The 24,558-nt window shown below is 41.8% G+C and overlaps 1 protein-coding gene across 2 annotated transcripts; it reads left to right on the top strand.

Moving 5' to 3' along the window:
* The first annotated feature begins 1,493 nt into the window (after window positions 1-1,493).
* Window positions 1,494-21,815, top strand: ttbk2a (tau tubulin kinase 2a). 2 transcript variants are annotated; one of them, XM_030718439.1, is made up of 16 exons: window positions 1,494-1,775; window positions 6,831-6,992; window positions 8,287-8,434; window positions 10,295-10,368; window positions 12,933-13,073; window positions 13,469-13,573; window positions 13,789-13,854; window positions 13,989-14,081; window positions 14,166-14,291; window positions 14,489-14,646; window positions 14,821-15,028; window positions 15,145-15,368; window positions 15,495-16,047; window positions 16,919-17,257; window positions 18,049-19,016; window positions 19,164-21,815. In XM_030718439.1, exons 2-16 carry the CDS (start codon window positions 6,924-6,926, stop codon window positions 19,609-19,611), a joined length of 3,720 nt encoding a protein of 1,239 aa, XP_030574299.1. In that variant the 5' UTR covers window positions 1,494-1,775; window positions 6,831-6,923; the 3' UTR covers window positions 19,612-21,815. The 2 variants fall into 2 exon arrangements, with proteins under 2 accessions (XP_030574299.1, XP_030574300.1); XM_030718440.1 differs by lacking the exon at window positions 16,919-17,257.
* Window positions 21,816-24,558: the final 2,743 nt, after the last annotated feature.

Below are 24,558 nucleotides of genomic sequence, written 5' to 3'. Positions count from 1 at the left end.
TTAGTAGCAATAACTTCTGTATGATTTCATCAGTCTCTCACATCATTGCAGAGGAATTGTGTCCTACTTTTCTTTACAAAGGTGCTTCAGTTCACCAGCAGGTTTGTTTATGCATAGCTCTCTATTATGGTTCCACTCCAGGATGTAAATCACGGTGGACTGCCGTTTGAGTGGGCAATTGCAACACCTTGAATTTTTTCTTTTTTCAGCCATTCTGTTGGAGATTTTTTGTGTGTGCTTAGGATCATTGTCCTGTTGCACATCCCAATTTCAGCCCAAGCTTAAGCTATCAGACAGATACCTTGGTATACAGAGGAGTTCATTGACTCAGTGACTGCAAGATGCCCAGGTCCTGTGGCTCCAAAACGAGCCCAAATCATCACCCTCCACCATCGTGCTTCACAGTTGGTATGGGATGTTTGTGCTGATATTCAGCTTCTGGCCTCATTAGCCCAAATTTTGCAAACCTAAGCCATGCTGCCATGTTCTTTTTACAGAGAAGAGGTTTTCACCTGGCAACTCTTCCAAGCAAGCCATACTTGTTCAGGTTTTTTCTAATTATTATTTTTCTTATTATTATTAACACACTAATTCAGGCCTGTAAAGTCTGAGATGTAGCTCTTGGGTATTTTTGCAGTTTGTCTGAGCATTGGACTGTTTGACCTTGGAGTGAATTTGCTGGGACCTCCACTCCTGGGAGGGTTGTGGCATTGTGTTAGCACACACCTGAATGCTCCAGACCAAAAAGTTTAATACAGAGGTGCTCAAACTTGCTCATAATCAATTAATCAAGTGCATTTGATTAGCAGCACCAGGCTGTTATTTACCCTCTTAATTAGAAGCAGTTTGGGTATACTTAGTTTTTCACAGGGCTGCATAAAGTCCTGTGAAAAACGTCTTTTACACATAACTGTAAGTAGAGTTTTGTGGTAACTTATTTACCCCAACTCCAATACATTTTTATTACTATACTATCTTTCATTTCTTCAAACTAAATGAAAAGCCCTTAATTTCTACTTTTAACTTTAACCTTATCTTTATAATATTTATCCTGTTCCACTTAAATAAAAACTGTAAATTGCCTGTTCTATATTGTAAAAATGGTCATTTTTCAGAATGGAAATGTGTTGTTTGTATAGTTATGCCAGCTTTTGCTTAATGACGCCCCCTAGTGTTGTTCGTGAAAACGGCCTTTCTGTAGCCGTGTTCCAAATACAGACTGTATCCTTTATAGTATCCTCTAACACAACATAGACGCCTTGATTTTTTTCATATCTCAGACATTTCTGTTTTCCATTGTACGTCTATTTAAGATAACAGGCAGCACATTGTTCCGGCCATGAAATCAAACGCAGACGCGGTGACTGTCCACTGCGCATGCGTTGAAAGCGCGGAGACGAGCTTTAAAGAGACCCCCCCACCCCCACCCCTTGCGCGCACCCGAGCTGTTGCGAGGGGGGATCGAATCGGGGCCGCGCGCGCAGGAAGGCTGCTGATCATCACAGAGTCGTCACGTCACGGATCCGCAGCGACAGATAAAGATGCTGAGGTGACAGGCAGAAGGAGAAAACGGACGATCACACTCAGACATATTTCACTCTCCCCATCCGCTCCTTTATTTCCAGCCACCGACACCACCACCACCTCCGCCTATGGACGGTTCGCTCGCTATGGGATTCCGCTCGATGTCGTCCCCGCCGCCCCCAAACCAAAAGGATTTTTTGTAACCACACCCGGCTCTTCTTTGGAACAAGGGTTGGCAGCTCAGACCCGGGGTAAGGATCAGAGGATTCTCCTTCTCTGTTTTCCCACAACTGTTAACACCCCCTTGTTTGTCGGCTGCAGCTGCATGCACGCATTGAGTTCGTTATCCTGCATGTTGTCAGAGCACACAGCCAGTCACCAGCGCTAGGCAGGATGGGCTTGCTGGGCCTGCGGATGGCCAACGTGCGTGGACGCGCCTGAGTAAATCTGCTGTGGCAACCAAATCGCTATGCAACAGCTCTCCACACCAAAGCCGGGGTCAGTCATTGCAGGGAGGATTTATTTTTTCAGAGCAGCGTGACACCTTTGGTGGGACTTTGCTGCAGCTTGTTTTCTGTCACATCCCATTGAATACGATATCGAAGGGGTGTTTTTATTTGCTTTGTCACTCTTGTTATGCACAAAAAATTCTTAAAATGATGCACTGGAGGCAAGTATAGCTCTTTTGGTGACTGCATCTTTGATACTGTAGCCATTTCTCCATACATAACACACTTTCTGGTCTCATCCTTCCCAGTCTCTTAATGATAGAATCCATAGTCCTGGAGAGGAGCCAGTTCAGATACTAATTTCCATCCAGCAGCAGTCTCCCTGCCCTACCACTGAACCAGGCCACTCTCGGATTAGACGGAAGACATTCTGATTGGATCCAGGTTTATACCCATGTATGCATAGATGGCTTTCAGGGTCTGGCCTGATTTATTGTTGTTTGGGGGGGGGGGGGGGGGGGGGGGGGGGTTTGTTTGCTTTTTTTTTTTTTTTTTTTACCATTAAGTCATGTTCAGAATTGCTCCTTAAGGAGGGGTGCTGTGCAGTTGACATTTTATGATGCTTTATGTAGCTGTAAACTTGCAGCTTCCAGCAGACCAAAAGGGCAGATGCGATGACCAGCTGCAGTCAGCAAATGAAAATGGCACTGCACCATCATCGCCATGGAGATGCTAGGGTCAGAAGAGTGATTCATTATGAGGCAAGAGCTGGCTATCATACATGGCTTTTAATTTTTGGTCCAAAGGCTGCTTGTAGTGGGCTTGTTATTTTCTCTCGTCACTGGTGGTGTCTGTTATGGAGGAGGAGGAGCAGTACCGTGCCCCACTCTGTAAGGTGTTAGATTAGTCACAGTGTGAGGCAGCCTGGCTGGCTTGCGCAGGTGTGTTGACTTGTGCAATATGTGTACAAGCTTATGTTTGAATGAATGCCTGCTGCAGAAATGACTGGTTATATCCCAGCATATATCCTGCTATTCTGACTCACACGCTTTGTGGGTCAAAGATTGCTTCAGACTGAGTGGATGGCACCAAACAGCCACTATTTAAAACTTTCTTTCACCACAACCACTATGAACATAAATCAGTGTATTAAATAACAACCTGCACTTTCTGACTAATTTTGAGGAAATTATCTGATACAGTCTCTTATGCATAATAATCCAGATGTGAGCCTGTGAAAATCTTCCTGAAGGAAAACACTAGAACATGGGGTAATCTAGCAGTTCTCACACAGAGCATCGGTTATTCGATCACATGAAAGTTGCTCGTTGCTTGAGGATATGAGCAGTTTTGTGCAGTACGTGTGATGGCCTGCTCTGCGATTTTGCATAAGGAGCAATTAGCTCATTATTAAGAATTCACATTTTTCTTAGAGTTCCACCTGCTTAATCTATAACTCCAGAGATGTTTTCAGATGCTAAAGGATGGTTTTAATGCAGGAGCTGTTTCCAAGAAAAATACTTTTATAGAAGTTTGTTTTAAGTTTAACCATCTTCATCTTCCTGTTCACTTTTAATTCTGGGTCTTGAACCAAGTAGGACAAAAGATTAACTTGTGGACTATGATGTTTGCAGATGACATTGCATGCAGGGCTTTCAAATTAAGCCGGCGGCAGGCGAATTTTCCACCTACTCCACCACTCTGCGCTTTCTATTTTTTAATTTTCCTTAAAAATTTTTGCGCTGTGCGCCGTCTCCATTTCCAGCGCCATGGATGAACGTGGCAATATTTACGTTCTTTCAATCTGAGCCATTTGATTGGTTCACGACTGCCATGTGACTATTCATATCGTCTGCTGCCGTCATGGCTTCGGTCTCGGTCATAAGGTGCCTGCTACTCCAAAACAATTTGAAATCCCTGCATTGTGATCTGTGGAGGTATGCTCTGGAGTAAAGTGGAATGGGTCAACCATGCAAGGCAATGGACAGTGCACAAGAGTGGTGAAGAAGAAAGTGTAGGCAAGGTGGAGTGGGTGGAGACAAGTGTCTGGGATGATTTGTGACAGAAGGATAGCAGCATGAGTAAAAGGGAAGATTGACACGATGGTTGTGAGACCTGCTATGATGTATGGTTTGGAGATGGTGGCACTGACAAAAAGACAGGAAGCCGAGCTGCATGTCACAGATCTGAAGATCCTCATATTTCCATTGGACGTGACCAAGATGGACAAGATTCAAAATCAGTGCATCAGAGGGACAGCTCACGATGAGCAATCCCTAAGGCTGAGATGGTTTGGACATGTGCAGAGAAGAGACAGTTGATATAGGATTGGTGTGACACAGGAGGATGCTAGAGACAGGGTGAGATGGAGGCAGATGACCTGCTGTGGCGATCCCTAAAGGGAGCAGCCGAAAGAAGAAGAGGAAGTTAAGTTTATGACCAGATGTTTAAAAGGCTTAATGGTATTCCTGTGAGCGTCAGCTGTGCTTTGTGTTTAGTATAGTAATTGGAAAATACTAGCATGCTAAATGGTGACTGTGACCTCTGTTATTTCAAGCGTGCTGACAACAAAATAACTAGCATAGTCATAGACCATAGTCTACTTACTTGGAAGCCTTTTACACTTAAAGAATTGTTAAACTGTTAACAGTTTAACAATTCTTTAAGTGTAAAGTGTTAAAAACAGTATAATCATAAAGTTATGATTATATTGTCTATGTAATTCTAATAATGCTCGACTACTAAAAGAATAACTCTTCTGAGTGTCTTCATCTTCATTTATCTTATTTCAGATATGTTTCCACATTATGTTATTTGTTTTGTTGTATTGTATTTTAATTTGTTGAGCTTCTATTAATTCTGTTACATTTGTTACATGTTTGATGTGTTTAATTTTAACTGCTATAACAAAGGAATTTCTCCCAATTAAAAAAAGTATATCTTATCTTATTATTCTTCCTACACCACCAGCCATTCCTGTAAAACAATATGAAAAACTGTAGACAAATTCATGGTAGGAAGTGAAGGTTAACAGGTATTAGACATTTTAAAATAGATTGTATGCTGTATACTGTGGCTATACATTAGTCTTTTACCGTTAGTGTAATGTAAGTCTATTACAGTAATTGCATGCCATTAAAAGGGATTTATTCTGTCCAGTTGTGTCATCTATGTTTTGGATTTGTGCAGCTTCACCGAGGCCACCTTACTCCTGAGCCTTAACCTTCCCTCACATTTCATGCTCATCACTTCACTGTTATCTATTCCAACCACACTTCTCCTTCTTCCACGTCCCAGCCTCACCAGCATGCTGCATGATGGGATTGATTGCCTCCTTGATGTTGGGATCATGCCCTGTAACCAAATAGTGTTTTGAAGGCTCGTTGCATAACCGTAGATGCTCGAGCACCGCGTACAGAATGATGAATCAAAGTTGGGCTTGCTGTGAGTGAGTGTTTGAAGGCAGACTAAAGGATGTAACTAGTGTGTGTGCGCTCCTGAGGAATGTTTATCTATGACACGGATGTTGTATAATGTAGGAACACAAACTCAGTTTTTCAATGAGAAATTCCATTTGAACATTGCTAAATGCTAAAAGAGTTTGCCCTACAATCACAATAGCCTAATCAAATTATCAGCAACACTTTTTTAACAAGTTATATTTTTATAGAGAGTTTATAAGTTGTTATTAATTAGTTTATTAATACATTTTCCATTAATACAGTAGAAGACTTGAATTGGGCTCCTCTGGAAGGTGTTTATCCTCCAGCAAGGCACATTTCTCTGCATTCTAGATAAACCCTTAAGACCAAAAGTGGTTTATTAACAAATTATTACCACTAGTGCTGAAACAAATAATTGTTCCAGTCATTTTAAAGCAAAAAAGATCATCTTTGTATTTTGGATGACTGTTTGGCTCAAACTAGCAATGAAACTATGCTATTATTTTTCAGGGTCACGAGGGGGCTGGAGAGTATTCCAGCTGTCATAGGGCGAGAGGCAGAGTACACCCTGGACAGGTCGCCAGCCTGTCGCAGGGCTTAATGTGATTATTTAACGCTAAAAATTGTTAATGCCATTAGTAAAAATATTATTAAAGATTATTAAAGGCAGACATAAATATTATATAGATTTAAGGAGCTGGTGAAGGAGAGTACTGTTCAAGTGGTAGAGCAGGACCAATGACTTCAGTTTGCACACAAACAGGCAATGGCATTGCAGTGAAACCTCACTTAATATGATAAACTATAAATTATAAGTTGTTATACACATTTCTGTTGTCTAGAATTGATAATCTTACAACTCTGACAAAATGAAAGACAGCTAATAAATATATATTGTGTAAGCATATTTGGCGCACTGTGATAGTTTTGTTATTTATACAAAATGCTTTAGAATTATGATGATCCATATTTTGTGTGGTTTGTTACAAAATCAAGGGTTAAAACTGAATCATCTTAATGAAAAATTAAGCAAATTAAACAGTCTCACTGCATCTGATAATACACTCATAAGACCTGCTCTTTGGTTTTCATACACAGAAGGGGGAAAAAGATTATGCTAATATGATGAAACCTTTTTGTAATTTAATACTTGTGCCTGTGAGTTTGGTGGGTGAGTTCGTCTAGAAGGACAGCTGCTGGCAGCGGGTGTGGCAGCTGCTGCGATGGTCAAGTATCAGAAAGCTCCAGCTACTGAGGCGTCGCTCGGGCTCTCAGCTGAGAGGCGCGCGTGCTTTCTGTAGTGCATTTAATACTGTAAAACCTGCTGGATGTTAGCTCGAGGTGCTCAAGTGCAGCTTGGTCAAATCCCTGCTCATTTCCCTCACACCTATGTGTCTCTCTTGGGCTTCTGTAGGGTTCTCCATCACATCCCAAATGCTTGCCCCAGTGTGAGGCTGGTGGTCGAGGGGGAAGCAGTGAGGGCAGCGCCCCTAGATTTGCCGACGGGATGAGTGGGGGAGCAGAGCAGACTGACATCCTAAGCGTGCTCTCCCTGGTCAAGGAACGATGGAAAGTGGTAAGTGCTGTGTTTTCCAGCTACAATAGGCAGTGTGTTTGTGCAGCCCCATCACTGCCTGTCCCGAGGTCACCCTCTGTTCCACAAACAGGATTTCTTTGTTTGTCAAACAATGCTTTCCCTGCCTATGAGCTCTACTGCTTTCTTTTAAAGTATCTCACCTGTGTTTTCGACAGTTTGGGGTCGTGTCTCTCTGTCCAGGTTTCACTGCTGCAGTATGGGAGATCCAAAAATAGCCTGTATAGCTATTTGTGGCACTACATTGTGCTATAGGCAGCAGCAGCAGTGCTCCCCAAGGGCCAATGTCTCTCAGTGCTGTGCCAGCCCAAGCTCCATGTGAGGCTGTTATTCCTAACTGGCTCCACTTCCTGTCATCTAAGGAGTTACATAAGAATGCTGCAGCTAATCCCACAACTTTAGCTCCTAGTGCGACACAAAACTCTGTGTGCGCATGGAGGACAGTGAAGGGCACGTGGGAGCTTAGGGGAAATTAAGGCTTTAGTTGTTGAGATACAAGATAAGCTTGAATACAATAGGTAGCTGAGGAACAGCTGAAAGAGTGAAATAAAGAAGACGCTATGTAAAGGGATTCAGTCTTAATAAAAACAGAATGTAAACACACTTTCCAGTATCAGTGCAAATGCTATCAGGGCCAAGCACAGAAGTATAGGTGAGCTATTAACTGAGTCATATAAATTCCTGTTGGGTAACCAGGAAGGAAAGTTTCACTTAAACCAGCTTTGTTATTCTAATATATTAAAAAAAAAACAAAAAAAACACTCTTATCATATGTTTTTAGTCTTAGTGTTTGCTGCAGTTTAAGTCAGCTTCTACAATTTTTCACATTTAGGGCCAGTCTTTCTAAATAAAAGCTCATTTTTATAGTTGGACTCTTGCAATAATGTCACACATGTTTCTACTGCAGTGTTTTGTCAGAATGGTTTGAACTGATGATAATAGCATATTTTTTGAGTCATTTGTTCAGTTTTCAGTCAAACTTATTATCATGCATTATGCGTGAATTATTCATACAGCATTGCTTCTTTTTAGCCATGATATCTGAGTGGTTGTTTGGGTGAGAGTAGAAATCTGTTGGTCAGTCTGTACGGTATTTTGAAATGTTTATGGATTCACGCCCTGCTAACCATCAGAAAACTTCCCTCCTGGTTTGCAAAACACAGAATTTTCATCAACTCCATGGAGCCCAATAATGATCTTCACCTCTTACTCTTACTCTGTAGACAGTGTTTTCATACCTCAAGTTTTTACACAGTGTGCCATCATCTTCCTCCAGGTGAAGAAGATTGGGGGTGGTGGGTTTGGGGAGATCTACGAGGCGACGGACCTGATGACGCGGGTCAGCGTGGCACTGAAGGTGGAGTCGGCCCAGCAGCCCAAACAGGTGCTGAAAATGGAGGTTGCAGTCCTCAAGAAGCTCCAGGGTGAGTAAAAATGGATTCATTGATCTCAGTTACTGATACTGGCTATTGGGCTGACACGATGACCTGCTGAGTCTCATCAAACACGGGTATTTGTCATTATCATCAGACACATATTTAAGAGAAGAAAAACATTTTGGAATTTCTACACTTACCATGTTTGCTTCCAGAAATCCAGTAAATGTCCTCCTAGCAGAAAATGTTGGCATTTCCCATGTGCATCAGTAGCAGGATAGAATAAACTCTCCCTCTGAGAATAGATATAGATCACTTTGATTTTTAAATATAAGTCCCGTTAAACAGAGCAAGGAATTTTTAACACAGCTTTCCAAACATCCTAGTTTTATTTTGAATGCTTAGATCATTTTACTTTGCACACAAAAAACAAAAACTGCCAGGGTTAAAATTGTTAGTCCCCTGATGCTAATAGTCAGTTGTGTATCCTTTTTGCTGGATAACACCCTGCAGTCATTTGTTGTAGTTTTCAACATGTCTCACACGTCTCCTGGGCAATCCCAGTCCAGTCTTCTTAGGTGAATCTCTAGTTCCTCCAGATTTGATGGTCTTCTGGTCGTTGGTCTTCAGTTCATCCCACAGATTTTCAGTGGAATTCAAGCCAGAGCTTTGTGTGGGCCAGTCAGTAATGTTCACATTGGTCATCTGGAGGTAGCGATGTACGTTTTGGGTCGTTGTCGTGTTGGAAGACAAAGTGATGACCCAGACCTAGTTTTGTTGCTGACTGCTTGAGGTTTTCTTCAAAAATGTTCACATATTCTTCTTTCTTCATGATTCCTTCTACCTTGGCAAGATTCCCAGTTCCAGACACACTGAAGCATCCCCATAGCATAATACTCCCACAACCGTGTTTCACTGAAGGGATGGTGGGTTGTACCTTTCTCTTTCTCTAAATATAAGCAGCATCTCTGTGGCCAGAGAGCTCTGGTTTTATCTCATCTAACCAAAGGATGTGCTTCCAGTGCGCATAATCTTCCTCCAGGTTGTCCTTATCATACTTCAGTCTGGCTTGAAGGTATCTGTTCTGCAGAAGTGAAGTTTTTCTTCATCTTCCACCTCACAGTCCATTCCAGGATTCTAATGAGTATCTTCTTTGAGACAGTTTTTTTTGTTGTTGTTGCTTTTAAATAGTCTTTTCTCTATTGTCCTTCCTTCTGCCTTTTACCCACCATGCCCTTTTTTTCTTCCCCCTCCCTGAAAAGAAAATCAATGGGCTGGGATCATGTTTGCTGTCTAATGGCTCTGGCCTGGAGCATCATGGTCCTGTTGCTTCCTGAGGGAATTGGCACATAATTTGAGATGGGCTCAACTCCAGCCTCCCAAACATTGCTGACCCGCCCAGCTGTAGAGAATAAACATTGACCAGCAGACATATAAAAGAGAAATGAGTCCTATACAACTCAGTTAAGATTTTTTTTTTCATTGGATTACTTTGATTTATTTTTACTCTTAAATAATTATGTTGTAATAATAAATTATCTAAAAAGTAGCATTTTTTAACATGAAGGTCTTGTCAATAACTGTATGTAGACACTGCTTGCTGAAGGGTTTTGGGGTGTGGCTGCAGCCAACTTGCCAATGCAGCAATGCTCTTCGCACACACAGACACACAAGGCATCTGTGCACACATGTATAGACTTGGTGTCATGTGCTACATCCCATAAATCAGCAGGGAAGTCATACAGAGAAGCTGCTGATGGGAGGGCAGGGAAACTGGAGATGGAAGGGCAACAAAACATGGACACACACATCAATATGATTTATACAGCCAGCCCTCAACTTATGATCAAACAGCATATGTCAAGTGAGGGGAAGTACCCTGAAACTCTCTGGTCCTTCTTCTCTTAGGTAAAGACCATGTGTGTCGCTTTGTGGGATGCGGCCGCAACGACCGCTTTAACTACGTGGTGATGGAGCTTCAGGTTAGTCCCAATGGAAAAGACTTGCTACACCACTCATCTCATTTTCAGCTTCTTTTAGAGCCTAGTAAATCATTCATCAAGTAAGTCAAACATTTGCTGATTTCATTTACTGTAATAAGGATTTCCTGATTCCTGATATTTTAGGGGTTTAGATTGTTGGCCGTACAAAGCAAGCAATTTAAAATCACTATTTAAAGCGTAAGCGTATTTTACTAAATGATTAATCAGCAAATTAATTAGCAAATTAAAACACAGCTATATAAAGAGTAAGGATAACAACAAAAACAAAGCAAAAACTGAATTAATTAAAAAAAACCTAATAATTTATCTATTAAACATCCTTATAGCACTTGTTCTACTATGATGACTAGCTTATATTGGATAATGTAATCTATGTTTTAGTATTTCCAGTCATGCTGCAATTGTTTTTTTTTGGTCAAAGCCACAGCTCATGTTAGACTGTCTGTGTGCTACTACCAGCTACTTTGAGTATTTGCTCTGACCTTGATTTGACTTTGGCCTGCTGACTGAGAGATATCATGGCGAGCTCTTACTGAATGTTACTGTTGTATAAAACTTGGTTTCATGAAACCAAGGCAAAGAAACATTTTAGAAAATACTGCTGCATGTAAATAATTCAACAACTAGTGTACAGTATATGCAAAGAACACAGAATTATGGGCAAATGAACAGTACATATTTGCATTTCAAATACATATAGCAGAAAAATGATTTTTTTAAAGCAATAATGCTACTCTCTCCAAACTCAAGCTGCAGGCTGTTGACAAACTGCATCACATGCTGTAAATTGTAGGTATAAGATTAGCTTTGCACCCACCACATGAGGCTGTGTTACCCAAGTCATGATCAGAAATTCTAAATGCATTCTACCTGAATTTGATAGTAGCTGGCCTTGGGGTGTTTTGGACGTGTGGTCTGGTTGTGATTTGTACAACCATTCCCACAGGAATGGCAAATTTTACTGCACTGCACTGCCTCCCAACCAAACCGTGTATTTAAGCTGCTGTGTGCAGCTCATTTCATGTTGTACCTCACTGTTGGCTTGTGTCCTGCCCACTGAACAGATCTATCACCCAGGCCAAATATTTCAATCAGTAAAGCCTTTCATGTGTATATATTTTTAAATACTTTACTAAAGTCTTTATTTAATCATTTTGCAGACATTGTTCACTACTTTAGAGCATATTAAAGTCAAGTTAAAAAAAAAAAAAAAAAAAAAAAAAATATATATATATATATATATATATATATATATATATATATATATATATATATATATATATATATATATATATATATATATATATATATATTATGGAATGCCATTTAGGAAATTATTATATAAATAAAAATAATAATATATAAAAATAAGAGTCTGAATATATTGAATGAAAGTCTGAATATATGGAACGAAACTTGAATATATTGAATGAAAGTCTGAATATATGGAACGAAACTTGAATATATTGAATGAAAGTCTGAATATATGGAACGAAACTTGAATATATTGAATGAAAGTCTGAATATATTGAATGAAAGTCTGAATATATTGAATAAAAACTGACGTCACGGAAGCTCTTGCGCCATCTAGTGTTTTCGTTACGTAAAGCACATAATGTCGCTACAAGAAATGACACTATGACTCAATCTGCAGGGAATTTAGTGGCAGAAATCCTAAATAATGAGTAGCTAATTAACACCCTGGCAAATGCATGAACTGGCCAACATAATGCTAGCAGCAGTGTTCCTAATCATACTACTGATGAAGAGTTTTATTCAGTGAATCTCTCAGGTCAGACAGCTCCTGCGTATCAAGCTAACAATAAGCAGAACATGCCTTCCACATCCACATCTCAGATTCTAGACAGGGCCTGTTGTTGTGGAGGGTGCCTGTGCATGTTCTGCGTAATGTTAGCTTGCATGCAGGAGCTGTCTGACCTGAGAGGTTCGCTGCATTTGGTCTTCCACGATGAAACAGTGAAGATGAACTGCAGATTGACTCATAGTGCCGCTTCTTGTAGCGACATTATGCGCTTTACGTAACGAAAACACTAGATGGCGCTTCCGTGACCACAGCTTTCATTCAATATATTCAGACTTTCATTCAATATATTCAGACTTTCATTCAATATATTCAGACTTTCATTCAGTATATTCAAGTTTCATTCAATATATTCAGACATCATTCCATATATTCAGACTTTCATTCAATATATTCAGACATCATTCAATATATTCAAGTTTCATTCAATATATTCAGACTTTCATTTTATATATTCTGACTTTCATTCCATATATTCAGACTTTCATTCAATATATTCAGACTCTTATTTTTATATATATATAATAATTTCCTAAATGGCATTCCATAATATATATATATATATATAAACCAGCATCTTATTTCATTTTTATTTTGGCATTATACTCTGCTATGGTAAAAAAGAGCTCGACTTATATTTGTTATGTTCATTAAAAGTCAGGCTGAACAGGGGACAGTCTGTCTGCCTCTAGACTAACAAATCTCTTACGTGCTCCTTTAGGGTCGAAACCTGGCCGACTTGAGGAGAAGTATGCCTCGAGGAACGTTCAGCATCAGCACCACCTTGCGTCTGGGGCGCCAGATCCTGGAAGCCATAGAGAGCATCCACTCTGTTGGTTTCCTGCATCGTGACATCAAACCGGTATGTAGCAGGGAGTTGGGTGGAGTAGAAGACAGACAGCATATTCTTTAATCTTATTTTATTCCCTAGCATATATGTCCCCAGCACATATTTGTGGCACATAGTAATATTTTTTATTTCTTTTGTCTGCACTATGCTGACATATTTATTGGCTGATTGTAGCTGATTCAGTAGTTTGCTTTTTTGCTTACAATAAGTTGGCTCAGCATCAGTGCTGGCTAAATGCCTAAAAGTAACCGAATCTCAATATTGCTTTTCTTCCCGAGCTGCTGTCTTAAATTATATTCATCACTGGAATACATTTGTCATCTGAATATGGCTATACTGTAAAATAGAAATGACATTTTATTGCACATAGATTTCACTCCTTTTCCACCCTTCTGTTTCTGCTGCAGTCCAATTTTGCCATGGGTCGCTTCCCCAGCACCTGTCGTACCTGCTACATGCTGGACTTTGGTTTAGCTCGCCAGTTCACCAACTCTTGCCAGGAGGTCCGACCTGTAAGTGCCTTCTCTGTTAGGGTTTATATGCTGAGCCTCAGGGAGCACTGTGTAGAATTTAGTGGCATCTAGCTCTGAAGCTGAGGAGTGTAACCATATGAAAGCCCTCTATCTCACCCTCCCCTTCCCCTAAACACCCTCCATAGAGCCATTGTTTGGTTTGTCCTTTGTGGGCAAAACAGCATTTGATGAATATGTCTGTCTTTATTTGTCAGCCCCGTCCGGTGGCAGGGTTTAGGGGAACAGTCCGATACGCATCTGTCAATGCACACAAGAATAAGGTCAGTATTTGCCAAATTGCCAAATTTGTTTTGTTTCTTTTAAGCTGACCTGCATATGTCTTCCTTTTTTTGTCACAACTTGCTGCCAATCAAATATTAATTATTGTTAACACAGAGTTGGTTTAATTCTGCAGGAGATGGGACGTCACGATGACCTGTGGTCTCTTTTCTACATGCTGGTAGAGTTTCTGGTCGGTCAGTTGCCGTGGAGGAAAATTAAGGATAAAGTAAGAACAACCAAAAACGTAGTCACCTCCGTCCATGTGGCTCCATGTGATGGCATATAACGGATATGTGTTTGTTTGTGTTAGGAACATGTGGGGAAGCTGAAGGAGACTTATGATCATCGACTGATGCTCAAACACCTCCCGGCAGAGTTTGGTGTGTTCTTGGAGCACATCTCCAGCCTTGACTACTTCACCAAACCTGACTACCAGGTCTGATCTGTGTTTAATAAAGAGTGAAGGTTTTCCTGTATTACTACCTGCTATTTCAAAGTAAATTTCCCATTATATGACCCAGAAAGGTCTGCTCAAGTTTATGCATACCTGTATATTTTCTGTTGAATTCTAGCCTGAATAAAACTTACAAAAAGGTTGATTATGATGATTTACCCATTTCTGTGTTGTTGCAGCTGCTGATGTCAGTGTTTGACAACAGCATGAAAACCTATGCTGTCGTGGAAAATGACCCCTATGATTGGGAGCGGACCACTACAGATGGCACGCTAACGATTAGTGCCAGTACCACAACACCTCAACATCACACTCGCCTCACTCCAGCACACATGGGGTATATTTGAAATCAATACACAGAATTTTTCAGGAATTATTTTGTTTTTATTAAATACAGAAGCATGTTTTATAGGGTCTATTTTCAGTAACTTCAGTTATGGTTGGAATTTTTTGCCTGCTTCTTTTCTATGGCTTCAGATATTAAAGGTGTGTGCACCTTTTGTTGTTGCAGTATGGCGAATGCGTCCCTGATCCCTGGTGACCTGCTGAGAGAAAATACAGATGAAGTTCTGCAGGATGAGCAGCTCAGCGACGTGGAGAACAACCCTGCTCCCGAGCGTCTACTGGGCTCTCCCCTCCACCCGCACCGCAACCAAGAGACTGATGTCTGGGAGGAACTGGATCGCAACCGTAACCGTATCAGGACAGCTGTCTGGAAGGTAAAATACATTGGAATAAACTTTCTTTACAAAGAATATGGGCACTGAACTCCACCTGCTTCTTTGCCAAATAAGTTACATTAAAAAAAACAAAAAAAAAACACTGTCTCCCACAGACAGCAGCAGAGGAGGAACACAGCAACAACCAGGGCAACCAAGGACACCAGAGCCCCTATGCTGGACCAAGCCTGGGTTCCCCTGTCAAACTGCACTCTGAGGTGGTAGCTTCAGACCGTGATGGCCCTCTGCTCAGGAAGCTCCGCAACATCCATAGCTTTGACCTGGAGAGGAGGCTTGGCCTGGAGTCCAAGCCTAGTCCAGAGCGGTTTGTGGATGCCTGGTAAGTCTACAAAGTAACCAATCCTTGTGTTGCATGATAATGTGTTTTTGTTTTGTTTGTTTTATTAAACTCACCAATGGGTAGATTAGAAGGTTGATTGTTTGCATTTGTCTTGTGTCTGTTCAGTTCAGGAAAGCAGCAGCTAGGCAGCCAACAACAGGAGAAGGAATCTGACGGAGCTGCAATCATCCCAGTAACTCAGGCTCAAGCTGTAATTGCCGGGGAGCGTCCTGATAGAGTTTGGCACTATGATGACGAGTTCCTGTCTGGTGGTGGTTCTCCTAAGCCAGCTTCCCCTGGATCGTTAGAGCAGGGAGAGGGGGCAGCCAGCAGTGGGGGCTTTGTGGCCCTCAATTTGAGCTCTGGGAGGCAGGACGTTGACTCAAGGGAGTGGGTAATGGTGGAGCGGCCCAATGGTTCCCCAGGAGTCAAGCCTACCACCAGCCCATCGGAGGAGGATGAGGAGCCGGAGGTGCTACAACCAGATGAACAGTCTCCTGGATGGGAAAAGGGCAGCCGAAGCCCTAACTCTGGCAAAGCTAAACAAGAAAGCATGGCCTCTTCCAAAGGAAGTGTAAAAATGGACAAGTTGGAGCTTAGTGTGGGCCCTGCAGGGGTCTTGCCCCCTATCACTCCAACCAGCCCAGCTGAAGCTCTGGCTGAGGGAGTCCTCACACAGGTAAGGCCTTTCATTTGAATACTCATATCTCATGACATGGCATACATAATACTGACTGTAGTCAGCATTTTACAAAGTTAAAAAGCTGCACAGAGTCAGAGTTCTAGGTATAGAACTTAAATGCTAATATCATACAACAATCAGAGTTTCACCAGCTGCATCTTGCTGTGGTTTGAAGCTAAATGTTACTGCTTTATGTCTGCTCGCTTCTTCACTTGTGTGTATTTGTTAGAAAAAGATAGTTGTGACACAACTCAGAGCTTTTTATCAGATCACAGCATGGGAGAAAGAGGGCTTATGGCTTTGAAATTCACTTTAATTTGCAGCAGATATAATGCATAATTTTACCTTATTTGCAGGCATTTGTGTTGTTTTTTTTTTTTTTTCTTTTTTGCTTCTCAAATCAAACAATTTATTTCCAAAATATATTTTGATTTGCTCAGCTTGAATTACTTTTTTTTGCTACTTAGCTATTCATAACCCAGTAGCCTATTGACTCCAGCTCCATATTGCTGCTCCTTCTCTGAGTTTCATTTTGACTGATTTTAGTCAAAGTGTTGAGCAACTTTTGTAACTACTAAGAGAATGGACCTGCTGACTGTCCCCTGACTTTCTCTATTGCCAGTACTTTTATATCCAGGTTGAAAACATACACTACCTTACCAAAAACACCCTGAATGCACACACACTAGTGCACACAAAAGTAAAACATTTTTTTAAAATTATCCTTTCATCACTTTAAGCGCTACATCCTGCTCCCCACCAGTGCAACCTGCCTGTCCCACCTCACAGTACTTCCACTACACTTCCCTCACAAATCTCACAACCCCTCCTCTCTCCACTTCCCACTTCTTTCCCTCCCGTCTCTTAGCTCCCTACCTCTCCTCCGTCTCTACCCGAGGAGGTTGCGGTCCGGACATCCAGCCCCATTCCTCTGCGCTCTCCCAGCCCTCACACCCTCCTGACCACCTTGTCGGATCCACTGCACCAACGTCAGCTGCCAGCCATGAGGCGCAGCCAGTCCGCTGACCAGCAGCAGCAAGAGCGCCCCTCTTCTTCCTCCTCCTGCCACGCCTCCCTACCTCTACCACCAAACCCCACCCCCAGCACCCGCTCACCCAGTCGCAGGAAATTGCCAGCCATCCCCGCGGGTGCTGCCAACACCAAGTTTCCCTCAGTCATTCGCATCACTCGTGCCCAGCTCCAGCAGGTGATGAGCCCATCACAGTCCTGTAATACACAGATCTCCATTCAGCTCCCTCTACATCAGTAGCAATACACCGGCCGTCAACATTTTTGTTCTTTCTCTTTTCTCTTTTTTTTTGTTTAAGTTGCTGGTTTTGGCTTCTTTTGTTCATTTGGCTTGCTTTTTGTGTTGCTGTCAGGCAGCTCTCTTCAGAAACCATGAAGGGCATTGTGCAGGCCAGACAGAGCATGGGTCAGATGTGTCCTTGTGTCTGGACATGTGTTCTTGTGATCTGAATAGGGTTTGTGTGTTTGTCTGATTGTGGCATGTGTGTTTGGAATGTCGAGTCATGACTACAGGTTGCATGATCTCTTTTGTTTCAGATCGTCTTTGTCCTCTCTATCTTTCTCTTTCTCTCTCTCTCCCTGTATTTGTTCCTCACCCTCTCTTCGCTGAAGCCCCCTGCGAAGTTGCGTGAACGTTTCCTGTCCTACTTGCCGGTTTAGTACTCACAGCTTGACTGACACTGCCATAGCACTTGTGTGTTTTGGTCTGATAATGGTAGCTATGGTATTGCATGCTGTTGCCAAACTAATCACCATTTATTACCACATATTATAAAATTCTTCTGTGTTCACACATCTGCATCGGGCTCTTGCTGCAGATCTACAGCACAACTCGCCATGTTGTAGTCTATCAGCAACAGACCTTTGACAATTAGAATATTACTGCCATTTTAAGTGGGTTTTTTTCTTTAATAACACCTGTATCTTTTTCTCTTCCCTCCCATGTCTCCACCTCTCCCTCCCCTCCAGTTGACGGCTCAGCGTCCTTCTGGGCTTTCCTCCCAGTCAGGCTCAGACAGTGCTCCACAGTGTCTCCTGTTGGAGAGGCGCGGTGAAGCTAATGCTGAAGCTCAGCAGGCTCAGGAGCACTCAGTGGATATCAGCTCCCCGCAGGACCATGTGCCCCCCAATCCAGGGTTGCCAACAGACCCCCTGGCTGAGACACTGGTCAATGGAGACAGCCACACCAAAGCTCAAAGCCCTGTGCCAAGCCGCATGTCTTCCCCGCGTTGCCCTCGTTCACCATGCTCGCCTCCTCCACGCTCACCATCCTCACCTCGATCTCCTCGCAGCCCTGTGTTTGCCAATGGCCGTCTTTCCCCTCCTGTTAACAACCAAAGGGATTTAAGTAATGGAAATTTCCTCAAACTAAATGACCCTGAGAATGATTCTGTCCCCACTCCCTGTGTTACAGAGTCTCAGATAAAGGGGGAGAAAGGTGAAGAAGTTAACCTGGCCTCAGACCACACCACTAGCCCAGCCTTGTCCTCCCCCCCGGCTGCCCCCCGTAAAGACCCTAGCCGCAGGCAAAGCCGAATCCCTGTACTGGAGCCCTCCACCTTCCTGGAGCTCCCTCCACCAGGATCTGCCAAAGAGAAACTCCTACAAAAGAAAGCCAGTCATCAGGGCCAGGTCCCCTCTCCCACTGCCTCGCCATCCCTCTCTGATAGGCGTGGCCCAATGGTAGCCTCCCTCGCTAGGGATCCACTGTCCTCCACCTCTGACCGCTCTCAGGAAGAGGACTCCCTTATGGGCTCCCGTTCTGACCGCCAGGGAGACGATGCTCCATCTCTCTCCTCCTCCTCTAGCCCGCAGTCCTGCAAAAGCAGGATCCCTCGTCCCGTTCATGCAGCCTCTTCTGCTGCACAACTGGCTGCTCAATTCATGCCACGTCCACCCCCTGGAAAGCCACCTTGCCGCCCCACAGTGGAGGGCAGGTAACTTGTTGGCTTGCATCTTTTACTTTTATTAATATACTACAAAAATATTGAGCCTTTTATTTAATTCATGGCAAGAAGTTAGATTTATCTCCATTTCCTGGTTTGCTGTAAAATATGACTTGCTGTTTTTCATGCTTCACTCAGGCATAGGCGTTACCGCATTCGAGCTGGCAGCACCAGTGACTCAGAGCTGCTGACATGTATTGCTCAGCTGATGCATGGCTCCCGTGGCTCCCCCCTTCACCACCGCTCCTCAACCCAGCACGGGGGCTCCAGGATGGGCATCTGCAGCCTAACAAGCTCTCCCCACCACCATCGCAGCTTGAGTGCCTCCCCCCGCAGCTCCTCCTCCCTGCAGCGCTCGGTCAGCTCCTCACCCTCCCGCCACGAGCACCGTGGTGGTGGAGGAGGGGGCTGCTTTGGCCGCAGCCGCTCACCTCCTAGCTTCTCCGGCTCACCACCTCCCCGCCGCTTCTACCCCCACCACCAGGAGACTTGCTGTAGCCGGCAGGCACACACGGGCATGTTCCACCTGTCTAGAGGAAAAGGTTGCAGCCGAGAGGGCAAATGCTCCAGCAAGCTGAGTAGATAGATCCCCACCAAGCTGAATTGTCATAGCAGAGAATCAGAAGTCCTAATAGGATAGACATTAGTCAGGATAAAAGCCTGAGTCTTCCTGTATAATCCGTAAAATAATCTGAACTTTACGTGTCTCACAGGTTCTCAGTGTTCTCTTCGCTCCTTCTGTTTGTGCATAGGCTTTGTCATTCAGTATGTGCCCAGCTTCCAAATACCACCCTAGTGATTGTAGTTTTGCACTAAGGCTGCTGGACTTGCGGAAAATATATTAAAAAAAAAATTATAAATCTTTGTGGCAGAAGCCAAGATATCAGAAATTTTTGTCCTCTGAGCTCCAAAAAAATGCTGCATTTCCCAAAACTTAGAAGCACCTTTGATCACCTTGCGATGGAAGAGCCTCTGAGGACATTAAATATCTGTTCACAAGCTGAATGACGACGCATGACTAGCAAACTGAACTTAAATTGGTGGAGTGCTCCTTTATAATAACTTACAAAACAGGGAATGTTGTGTCAGGGTCTTCTTATTATGTTTACTGTTATGGTGTACAAATTTAAACAGTACAGCGCTGTAACACCTAAATCAGAGGTTAGTTGGGCCAGTGGGCAAATAAATAAAAGTTTCCTGATTATTCAATTTTGATCTATCCTGCACCACCATATATAATAACTTATTTATCCCCAGTATTAATGGATTTGAATCATACTAATGGAATTTGAAACTGTAATTATAGGATTGGGGTTGACTCAGATCAGGCAGGGTATAATGTTTTCTTTCTGCTAAATGTGAATGCATAACGGCAGAATTTGTGTACAGTTGTATTTATTGAGATATTTATTTTGATGCTTAGCAATGCTTACGACTCCTATCCTCTTGTGTGTGATCGTTGAAGTGTGGTTTTGTGTTACTTGCATTGCGTTTAAGTTTTTAAATGAGGGGGATTACTCAAAGTGACCCTTTATACAATCAGTCATGTAAAGTGCGCGTGGACGCACACCTTTTTGTGCCTACTGTGTTGCTGAGAGGGAATCTAAGTGTCACACTGGATGAAGGAATTAGAGGTTAGACTTGTAAAGTTTTCGTAGCAGTAGTAAGTTTAAATGACTCAAGGTGCATTACTGACGAGCAGCGTTCAGACGCAGGTGTTTGTCTGAGCGTGTGCCTTGGCACTTCGGGCAGCTTGAGGATTCACTCTGGTGTGTTTGTAATTAGGAAAAAAATAAGAGCCAAAAAAAGAAAAAAAAAAGACTTGTGTCAGTGGTTATAAGACAACCCTTTTCATTCACTTATGTAGAAAAGGTAGCAATACAAATGTTTGTAAATCAAACACAATTTGAGCAGCAGTTTACTTAAGGACAAAGTAGCTATTATTTGTAACAGGACATATTAGCTGTCCTGTGTATGTACCAGGCCAGTGTTTGAGATAAAACTCTGAACAAATGTGAATTTCAGACCTCAAAAAAAAAAAAAATTAAACATTTTGTCAAATGTTATTGAAAATGGAGGCCATATGTACATATGTTTCTCACACCAAAATGATGCTCCATGCCTCCACGTGCAAGAATGTTTTATTTCTGTTTCTCCTGCACTGGAGAATGTCTTTTTATATAATGACATACAGTATACAGCTTGTGCACAAGGTGAAGAAGCCAGAGTGGTGTTTGTGTTCAGTTTTAGTTAGAATGCCACACTGAAGCTCTCCTCCATAACCTCTTCCTCCTCCTCCTCTGCTTGTAAGATACTGTAAAATAACATCGGCTTCCTTTGCATGCTCAACAAAGACAAAATCAAAATCAATTACAGAGTAAAAAGCTGCATACAACTTATCATTACATGATTTTAACGTAGCAGGGATACCATCACCTGTTAGGCGAGCAAATTTAATTTATGTCAATCTCTATATCTTCTCTGACTCATATTAAAAATTTTGTTTTCTTACCTGATGTTAGTTTTCTGCACTTCCTGCGCTGATCTGGGGTGGTTTTATCAGTGCATCTAACTGTCATGGCATGCAAAATAAAAGCAGAATAGACTTTCATGCGTTTTATGGTCTTGCATTGTAACAACCTGCGAGCTGAAAGACTGATGGTAGTCATAGGCTCTCTAAGAATGGGAAAAAAAACCACATTGCCAAATATTTTGATAGATTTTGCAGTTTGAATTGAGATGGGAATGTAAAGAGGAGTGTTGTTTTTTTGTAGCTATTAAACATGCTGTTTTGTTTGACTCATGTAGATCTTGCAGGTACCTACGCCAGCCTCACAGAGCAGCTATGATGACTCATCCTGAAGGCAGACATCGTTCAGTCAGTCAGCCGCCTTAATGTCTCTTCTCTGCCCCTCTGTGTACAGCGAGGGATGACTGAGCCTTGTCTGTGTTGGAGATCATTCCAGTATTAGGCCAAGCCAAGCCTTTCTCTCTCTTCTCTCTCGGTCTATAAATCGCATGTGCTACCATGCAAAGTATCACCGCTGAAATCAGTGCTGACAGACTTCTGTGTCAGAGCTAGAAGGCTCCACTGTGAGAATGCGTGGACTATTGATTGACAGGTGGAAATTGGAGAATTTCAGGGTGCATTATTCAAGGTGTGTTTGCAGTGTGATAGCTGTATGCTTTCAAACGGCTGTGAAATTTATACGTCGCCAGCGATCAGTCTTTGAATTTTCCCTCTTTCGACTCCCAGTTTCAAGGCTTCGAAGTTCAGAATGCTGTTGTGCAGACTTTTAATATATACCTGTAAAATATTGAAAGTAATATTTAAATAATATCATTATCGTACAAACACGACATATATGCTTACAGGCTTAAATGAAAGGGAAGAATAGACACTAAACAGTGCTGCTGGTTTTAAAAGATAATCAGATTTCTTATCCTGGTTTTTTATTATTATCTCATATAAGTGGTGTGTGGTCGTAGAATTCGTGTTACCTTCCACGTGAGATTTTTCTTTGTCACTTTTGAAAGTGGCTCGCTAATAGAAAGCATCATATTTATAGTAGCTTGTTGGGTTTTTGTGGTTACATACAGCTACAGACCAACAGAACAAACCCAGCTGTTTTGTTTTATTTTGAAAGGTCAGATGGAAACTAATAAAAGCTTTGGTGTGCACTTGTACACTTCTCATGTCATAATATTGAATTACTTGGTAATTATTTATAAAAACTTGACAAATGATTTATTGTGACTTTTGCTAATTTTGCCATCCATCATTTTCAATTCTGTTGTTGGGATTTTTCAATGGTTGATATTTTTGTGTTGTAATGTATGTCATGGTTTTGAAATGTAACTGTACAGTCTCAAGGAAAGAATGTAACAAGTAGGAGTTTTGCATTGTATATACCTGTAATTATTTATGTTAATTCTATCATTTGTATCATATCAATGCCTTGTACAGTGTTTTGTTTCTTTTTGTTTTAAAATTATTTTGTATTTTATTTTTATAAACTGGTTATAAATAAAATACTCATTCCGCATGCAGAAAGAATTTTGTGACAGATTCCTGTTTATAATCCTAAAGTGTTGGACACTGAACAAGAACGCATATTAAAATCGCTCATTTAATAAGTGCTTCTTATAATTGAAATAAATTCACTGGGTGTTCAGGCTGTTGTTTTTTGGCAAAAGAAAAAAGTAGTTTATAGTTCTCCAGGCTTCTTAAAGGAACATTCAAAACTCTGCTTTGGATTTTGGCTGAATTTTGTTCTGTTCTCTGTGAAGATGATGCCACACTGCTTCAATAGTGTTGTGGTCTCTGGGGAGGCCAATCCATGACTGGTAGCGCTCCATTGTGTATTTTTTTATCCAGGTACTGTGGGGGAAATAATTATTTGATCCTCTGCTGAATTGGTAAGTTTGCTCACTTCCAAAGAAGTGAACAGTCTCTAATTTTTATGGTAGTTTCATTTTAATGGAGAGACAAAATATCAAACAAAAATCCAGAAAAAAAAAATCACATTACACAAAAGTTAGAAATTTGATTTGCATGTCACTGAGTGAAATAAGTATTTGATCCCCTGCAACCCAGCCAGAATTCTGGAAGAAGAGAAATGCTGAGTATGACCCAAAGAACTCCATCCCCACAGTCAGGCATGAAGGTGAAAACAATATCCTTAGGATCTGGTTTTCTGCTAAGGTTACAGGACGACTTCACCGTATTGAGGGGTCAGTGGATGGGGCCAACATTGGACGAGAACCTCTTTCCCTCAGCAACAAGACTGAAGATGAATCATGGATGGGCTTTCCAGCATGAAGAAGAAGCACTAAGGGAAGAATGTAACAAGTAATCTCTGTCTATCAAACTGAGGCCAATCTCCAGGCCTCAGTTTGATAGACAGAAGAAGTTGAAGCTTTAAGTTGCTAAGTGGCAGCCAGGAAACCTAAAGGATTTAGGTTTCTATAAAAAGGAGTGGGCCAAAATTCCTTGAGATGTGTGCAAACCTCATGACCAACTCCAAGAAACGTCTTACCGCTGTGCTTGCCAACAAGGGTTTCTCCACCAACTACTGAATCATGTTTTGTGCACTCGATGACATGCAAATCAATTTATAACCTTTATGCAATGTGTTTTTTTCTGGCGTTTTTTGGTTGATATTTGGGCTCTCTTTATTAAAATAAATTAGAGAGAGTTCATGTCTTTGGATGAGCAAAGTTACAAATTCAATAGGGGATCAAATAATTATTATCGAAATGTATGCTTTTACTGTGTGTTTACTGTGTCATTGTCATGCTGAAAAATGAAGCCATTGCCAATCAGATGCTTTCCATGGTGCATCAAAATCTTACAGTACTTTTTGGCATTTATAATTTCTTCAATTTTGACAAGATCTCCAACACCACTGAAATGCAGCCCCAAAGCAGAGCCTCGCTTGTGTTTTACAGATGGATGTAGACATTCACTGTTGTATCCCTCTCCAGACCTCCCCTGCACATTTTGACAATGAGTTGAACCAAAATTTGTGAA

The sequence above is a fragment of the Archocentrus centrarchus genome, chromosome 22 (assembly GCF_007364275.1).
Source record: "Archocentrus centrarchus isolate MPI-CPG fArcCen1 chromosome 22, fArcCen1, whole genome shotgun sequence".
Lineage (NCBI taxonomy): Eukaryota > Metazoa > Chordata > Actinopteri > Cichliformes > Cichlidae > Archocentrus > Archocentrus centrarchus.
This window is presented reverse-complemented; position numbering and strand designations above follow the sequence as displayed.